This window comes from Nanorana parkeri, unplaced genomic scaffold, assembly GCF_000935625.1.
Source record: "Nanorana parkeri isolate BGI_ZX_2015 unplaced genomic scaffold, ASM93562v1 scaffold1097, whole genome shotgun sequence".
NCBI classification, from domain to species: Eukaryota; Metazoa; Chordata; class Amphibia; order Anura; family Dicroglossidae; genus Nanorana; species Nanorana parkeri.
This window is the reverse complement of record NW_017307365.1, coordinates 321,514-329,418: the sequence shown is the minus strand read 5'-3', so window position 1 is coordinate 329,418 and position 7,905 is coordinate 321,514. Positions and strand designations below refer to the sequence as shown.

The following is a 7,905-nucleotide window of genomic DNA, read 5'->3' as shown; positions in this document are numbered from 1 at the left end:
CCCGGGCCCGTAGGAGGGGCAACGGAGCCCGGGAAGCACGGCGGGGGTGTCCGGCGGGGGGGGGTGGCCCCTTCTTCAGGACGCAGAAGCGATCTGGCAACAGGTAAGTCGCCAGGATCGCTTCTGTTGTAAAGCCGACAGTCGGCTCTACAAGTTTAAACAGAGTCCCGGCGGCAAAAGTCACCGTGAGTCTGTTTAAACAGCCCCGATGCTGGCGACGTACACTGTACGTCGTCAGTCACGTAGGGGTTAAACAAATCATACTAAAGTCCAGGACATAAATCCAAAGCCTGGAATCCTCCAGAGACCAACAAACCCACACAGACAGATGATCCAAGAGACAGCCCAATCCCACAAGACTGCTGTCCGTTGTGACAATCTTCCAAGTTATGGGAAGAAAACAATTTTCCCATTGTCAAAAAGGGGATTTTTTAATAAAGACTCCATGGCCCTGTTCCTGACAAAAACAGGAACCCTCAGGTTAACACTGGCCTGAACGTGAAATGATGAAAACAAGAACACAGGACCACTGCAGGAAGAAGCATCAGTAGCGAGACAAGAGGAGAGGGCTATGACATGCTAAGGAATTGACTCTCCTGAAGTAGTAAATTTTGTGAGGAAGTTCAAAGGCATATGGCAAGTGAATTAAAAAAATAATTTACATAAAGCAAACACTGCAAGTAGGCATTTAATCATTTTGCTGCCAAAGCATTTTTTTAGTCCCATTTTTGAACACGTGTAAAAATGCACATTTTAGGCCCTAGGATCCCCAAAACATGTACTCTCTGGAAGCAGAGAGCTTGTAGACTAAAATGTTGGCTGTTGCAATTTTTGAGATCAAACAATAAATTGTGCTACTCCCTATCAAATCAATATTTTCAGTAAAAAAAATGCACTCAAATTACTTTTAGTACCCACAAACACAATACCCAGGGGTTTTTTTGGGAAAAAAAGGTTGCTTCAAGTAATAGATACCAAATATGTCAAGCATCAAAATTGCAGTCACCTGTGAAATGGCAAAACTACAGTACCTGAAACTGTCCATAAGTAATGCCTTGAAAGTCTTTATAGCTCATAAATTTTGAGTCATCAGCGAATGACAGCCTTAGAATTACAACTCTCACACCAGCATGTGTGGCAATACCCAATATGTGTGGTGCAATTGGTTTTACATGGATACCTAACGTAAGTGTTTCTGCTCATTGTGTATGTAAGGGGGCTTCTAGATTTTATTTTGTAAACTTTTTTTTTTCTACTTAAGAGAATTATGGCCCAACCTTTTTTTGCCATAGTTCTCTTTAGGGTCACAGGAGGACATATAGGAAAACATATACTAATATCATGTCATGCCAGACAGATTGCACGTTTTCCTGCTGCAATACTGCCCGGGGTGATCCACATGATCACGGTTGAAAACACTGCGCCGTGCATGTCGTGAAAACAGGTACATCTACCTTTTTTTCAGTGATTGCCATGCAGATGTAACCCCATACATGTGGATGTAACCTCTGTATGCCACCGCACACGATGGCACGTCCTGGGAATCCCCAAGTCTGCACCAACCCTAAAGGGTATATTCACTTTCCCAAGTAATTTGGGAAAATGGAATTACCCACACAAATCTCCCTCCCACTATACTTCCCTTTCAGGAAACGGTCCTTCCCGTCCACCAGTACGGGTGTACTATCTGTACCTGTTCCATGTATTCTGAATTTCGCTCGCAAATTGCAAGCACTCGGTCAACGCAGTCACCTGACGGCACTGACCAATGAGAAGTGCTTCTTAGCACTGCTAAATACGGTTTTGGTTAAAATTATTTTTTTTGTATCAGGACAAGTAGATTGCCATGAAGGACAAGTAGATTCGACCCCCGCTTTAGTCCTTGGACAAGTAGTTTTTTCCAAAATTTCCACACCCCCTGCTCCAACTGCTATTGAACACCAAATGTTGTTATTTATCACCGCGAATGTCGGAGTGCAAGCAATAATTCTACCACTGTCAACACTAACAGGGGTATTCACAAAAGGGTGAAGAGTTTGGAGAATCTGGGACAACATAGCAGAACTGGAAAGTGAATTGGAGAATGTTTCCAAATCAGCTATGCTGTCCTAGATTGTTCACTTCTACTGCCTTCTCCAAACTCTTCACCCTTTTGTGAATAACCCTGTAAATTGTAAAAAGCTTTTAAGGCCTCGCCTATGAGCACTTTTGGGTATTGTAGTTTTTTGCAAATTCACGGGTGCACACAGTTTAAGGCTTGACATGTTTGGTGTCTATTTACTAAACTTGACTCCATCTTTTATATTTTACCAAAAATTAGGTAATAGTGTTTAACATAATATAGGGATATGTTTTATTAAAGAAAATTTGGTACAATATATATATTAAAAAAATAAAAACCCCAGTGGTGATCAAATACCACCAAAAGAAAGCTATAACTATCCCAAAAAAAAACATAAAATTAATTTCAGTACAGCGTTGCATGACTGAATAAATGTCAAAGCACTGAATAATGAAAAATGGCCTGGGCAGGAAGGTGATTTAACACCCCGGTCCCCAAGTGGTTAAGGTCAATAGGAAAACCGACCATGAACTGAACAGAAGACTGGTAAACAAAGACTTCCAAAAAGATAAAAGCTAAAGTACAATATTAATTAACATCAATGTGTGATCGCATCATCCATCACTTAAGTGACATTGGGCTCAAATGATGAAGACTAAGGAGCACTCTACTGCTGAAAGAAAAAAAGGAAAAAGCCAAACTGGAATTGCAGAATGACAATCCACAATGCTTCTGGGAGAATGTCCTTTGGACAAATGAGACAAAACTGGAGCTTTTAGCTAAGTCACATCAGCTCTGATCAGACAAAAAAAAAATCTTTTAAAGAAAAGAAAACAGTACCTATTGTGAAACATGGAGGAGACTGAGTTATTTTTTGGATGTGCTTTGCTGCTATGAGCACAATGAAATCTCAAGACTATCATGGAAACAACCCAAAAGACACAGCTAAAGCACACTAAACTATTCAGAAGAGGTCTTCATTTGAATCCTATCAAACATCGATGTAAAGAGTTGAAACCTAAAGACTGGAGAAGGCACCTTTCAAACATGAAAAAGCTGGAACAAGCGGCTCAAGAAGAGTGGGCCATACTACCTGTTGGCAGGTGCAGAATTCTCATTGAGAGTCAATGAAATCACTTGTTTGCCTCCAAAGGTTGGGGAACAAAATATTAGGTTACATGTCCAATGATTGTTGCCTATGGCATTTCCATTTGTTTTTATTAAAAGCAAAGATTTTGATTAAATATGGATTAAACAATGATAGATGCAAGTTAATGTTGTCAGTTGCAATGTATTTTTAAATATAGTTTTTGTTACATCATGGAAGGGGTACAAACAAATGTAAATTTCAGGAAATAAAACACTAGTATATAATACCCACAGCCTGACTTATTAGACGGTCAACTGATAAAATACTTGTTCCCTTAGAAACCCATCAGTATTTATCATGCTGTATGAAAATAAGTTGCATTCAGGCTTACTAAGAAGTGATGTTTTCTAGGACTGAAACAACTAATCGATAAGATAGACTATAATCAATAATATCGATTAGTTGAGCTGCGATTAGTTGACACCCACCGCCGCCGCTCTGCTCCTCCGTTCTCCTCCCCGCTGGTGCCAGCTACAGCGGTCAGTGTACCTTTCAAATCGCTGCTTGTATCGGCAGAGGGGACACAAACCACTGCAGCCAGCACCAGAGGGGGAGGAGAGACTGTGGTGACTCTGCATTCCCCTGCTGCCGCCATACTTCTGCTGCTGCCCCGTGCCTCTGCTGACCGACCCCGTTCCTCCGCCGGTTCCAGCTGCTGGTGCCAGTTCTCTTCTACCGGTGTTCTATCAATTCCTCGGACTCGAGTCCAAGGGATTGATAGAACACCGGCGTCAAGTCTACCATCAGTGGCTGGAAACAATATCAAGCATGCTATTGGATATTTTAAATTGCAAAAATAGTAAAGCATTAAAAAGTTAAATAAAATTAAAAATACACCCAGAAAAGTTTAAAAGTCCCCGACCCCGCAAATGCACGCATACTAATGGAACACAAGTAGGGTGCATGAAAACGCTGACTGCGCTACACATGCCAGATATCGTTGCGTGCACCAGAGTGAGAGCAAGAATTTTCCAGCCAATATTCATGGCTAACTCTTAACTGATGACCGGGCTTTTATTTATTTTAAATACAAGTTTGGTTATTTTATTATATTGGGTTGGAGTTTTACAATTCATATTATTTAAAATCCATGACACTAATTAAAATACTGAGACGCCGCACTATACCGCGAGCTGTAGCTTGCGGTATACTGAGATGCCGCAGCTGAAGCGGATCCCGACAATTATGTCTGGATTCGCCCAGCTGCGTGAGTGACAGCTGGCTCTGCCTATCTAGAGGCAGAGCCAGCTGTACTGCACCCTCCGTTCCGCCAGTCAGCGCTGGAGGATCGGTGCGGGAAATCCAGTCCCTCCCCTGTCACGGCAGAGAGCCGTGACAGGATCGAGAGGTGAGCAAACGCCGGTATGTGTTCGCTCACTTCCCGATCTACTGAGCCGACCTGTGACAGTCTCATTGTCATAGGTCGGCTCGAACTATGAGGATGAGTGAAAAGCACTCACCTCATAGTTCTCCTTTAATCGAAAAAAATAAATCGCCCAACTAATTGATTATGAAAATAATAGTTAGTTGCAGCCCTATTTTTTCAGATATTCACACAATAAAACCCACGGCGCTGGCGACAGGATTGCTAGTGTGACAACTGGTCAGTGATAGCATCGCAAAGAGAAGACTAATTGCTCATTCTGGCTGCTCCCTCACTGGTAAGTGAGAGTTGACAGTTCTGACCAGCAAAAAAAGCAGTGCCATATGAGCAGAAGAATAGCCTCTTTAGAGATCCTGTTGCTGGTGATTTGCCAGTTGCTGGTGAATTGAAATGGCCCCTAGCTAAACTGCATTACAGAAACAGTAATTATCCCTCCTGTGAACATACTGGATTACAGGCACAGCCTACTCTGTTAGTAAAAGTAAGCAGGTTTGGCAAATACAAATTCACATGAACGATCATCCTGATACATTGATCTGGGAAAGTTTAAAGCTGTCAAAGTAAAAACCTCTTAAGCCTGGTGACCCCTGCAGATACTGTTTAAATCTACAAAAGTATACTGACATTAAATGAAGCAGTTTAATAGCTAGAATAACTTGACATCTCTCTTCTCATAATAAGTGCCGTCCTGTACAGCAATATTGTGAGTCCGGGTTGGCATAACATACCCCCAAGGGGTGTGTCCATAATGGCTTGGAAGGGAGCTGAACGATGCTGGGAGTGGATCATCCCAGAAGATGACCAATGCTGGACCATACAGCGATAAGTCTGAGGTGGTCAGCACCAAATGGGAAGGGATTATTAGGTTGCATTCAAACTAACCTCATGCATTTAGTTTATTTAAATGCAGGAGAAATTATCTGGGAAGTATAAACACACTTATTGCTTCCTACTTCAAGTTCGGAGTATCTAACCTTCCTCTGAAAGCACAGAACCCATTTTTGACCAAACTGAAAACACTTACGCAAGTAAACCGAGAGTGGGAATTATACAAGGTTGAATCATTACATGCATTTAGACTAAAAGGCATTTATGTCATTGTCCGTGTGAGGGCCAGTTCACACCACAAAGAGTGCGTTTGGCCTCTGGAGCACGAATCGGCCAGCTCCATGCCCACAGTGTGATTGCATTTAGATATTTTTTTTTTAGGCGTCAGCTCCACATTGAAAGCAGCAAGAGAAAACCTTAAGGGCTTGTTCACCCCATCTCCACACCAGATTTGGATCTGTTCCTGGAAATGTGGATATGTGCATTGTTTGTGTGTTCCGGTGCTTTTTTTGTGTGTGTGTCTCAATTGAATTTCTAGTGCGTGTTGGCGCATTTGCATGTTTACATGCGTTTTGGGGTGTGCCCAAAAAATAGTGCATGGAGTATTTTTGTAAACGTTCTGGTACTGAAGCCAGTTATGTGAACTAGCCTCACTTTTTACCATAGGCATAAATTGAGAAGTGTTTTTGGACCAGACAAAAAAAAATGTTCTGGTCTGGTGTAGACATGGTGTGAATGGGCCCTAAAAGTTGGGCGCCAGCTGTAAAATTAAGGCAGCCTTATCTACCTGCCTCCTGGGATTTGTCCAGCACAGATACAGTTTAAGTGTACACGTCGGAATAGTGGGCATGTTTAGGGCATTTTGCAGGATAGGATCACTTTGTGTGGAAAAGGCTTACACTCAAACCTATTGAAATGTTTAAAGTATTTAAAAGTGATAGTAAACCCTATTTTACGTTCTGATAATTGAGATGCTGAGCACAGGATTTACATTGTGTGCTGCTTTTCATGAAGCTTCTTCATTTCCATCTCCTCATTTCACCAGCATCCCCCATTTATGGCCTTGATTTCCATTGTAAGGGTGACTCCTTGCTCCTATGGAGTGCCGTCAGAGTCACCCTTATTTGCAAGCGCCCGGTATGTACATGCACAGGCAGCCTAGAGGAATAGCAATGAGGTGACGGTGAAAAGGTATGATGGGAAATGTAGTCCTGAGGAGGGAATCACAGTGCGTGCTTCCCAACAGGAAGTTCCTGGAAGCTGCACCATTCACATGAAGTAAATGTGAGTGTTTTGGGGCATTCGAAGAAGAATCATTAATTGGCAAGTGATTAATAGGGCAAGCGGAATGTTTCTGAAGACAAACTGAGGCTTTAGTACGACTTTAAATGCAAAATCATCACTGCCTTCTAAATCCAAAACTTTAATAAATAGATTTTAACATTAATACTTTAATCCCTCCACGAGCACAAACTGTAAAGGAAGCTCTCCAGCACAAACATACACAGTATCCCCTCAATCTAAGAAACCATGCAGACTGTCACTTATTAAAAGACCTGAAATGTTTGTATTTTCTTTTTCCTTTCAGTATGAAACATTGAAAACATCAGCATTGTTTACACAAGAACTCTGACACAAACAAATCCACCGAGTTCTACTCTGTTGTGGCTGAATGGCCAAGCAGCAAAACTCTCCTATAGCAGAGTTCACAGCAACAAATGTCAGATCCCATCCAAGCAGAGCAGATGCAATCCCAGCTAATAAGTTCTTCAGGATGTCAGTGTCATTAGTGTCACTCTATTAAAACAAAACATAGGGACGACTTGCACCTGGCAGGCCTGTGGGTGCACAATGTGCATTACTGTAGCTGTGGAGGATCTAAGCAGAGATCGTGGGAGCTTCGCCGCAGTCATAGTGCTGAGGAGAGCATCTGATGTCCCTGATCTGGGCAGCCAGGTTGGGGAAATGAAATGAAAGGAAAGGAAAGGAAAGGGGGGGGGGCATCTCAAAGATGCTGGGATGATGTGACATCCCATGGCAGGCCTACATCTAAAGGTCGCCTACTCCCACAGCCCTGACTCCTATACCCCCCTCTCCCGGTACAGGTGGCCGCCCCCAACTCTGCCCGGGGGTGTCTTGTGACGAGCTGACCGTGTATTTCTCCCACCGCTGCAGTCACATCCCCAGTGCCTTGTTTTCCACCGTCTGCCCTACTGCTTACCCGTGCTGCCCGGGTGATGCTAAGGTCCTTCATCACCTCCTCGAACGCTGCTGTCTCCTCTGCCTGTTTTTGATTGTGCAATGCGATTTTCTCACTGAATTTCCGCGGATTGTTTGAGGTCGCCATCTTCCCTCCTCCTCCTCCTCCTCAGGATGCGCGCGCTCCCGCCCTGGACGTGACGTCGCAGCGAAAGCAGAGGGAGAGACTGGGAACTGCACGTCGCGGCGGGCGCGCCACCGCTTGCACCACCCACGCGACGT

At 43.3% G+C, this 7,905-nt stretch overlaps 1 protein-coding gene across 2 annotated transcripts in view; it reads right to left on the bottom strand.

Annotated features, from left to right (window-relative positions):
- CRTC1 (CREB regulated transcription coactivator 1) overlaps nt 1-7,860 on the bottom strand; it is a 134,543-nt gene extending 126,683 nt beyond the window's left edge. For both annotated transcript variants that reach the window (XM_018567814.1, XM_018567815.1), the window contains exon 1: nt 7,646-7,860. In XM_018567814.1, coding sequence (XP_018423316.1) covers nt 7,646-7,771 — 126 coding nt within the window. In that variant the 5' untranslated portion in view covers nt 7,772-7,860. The remainder of the gene's footprint in view (nt 1-7,645) is intronic.
- Between the last annotated feature and the right edge of the window lie 45 nt (nt 7,861-7,905).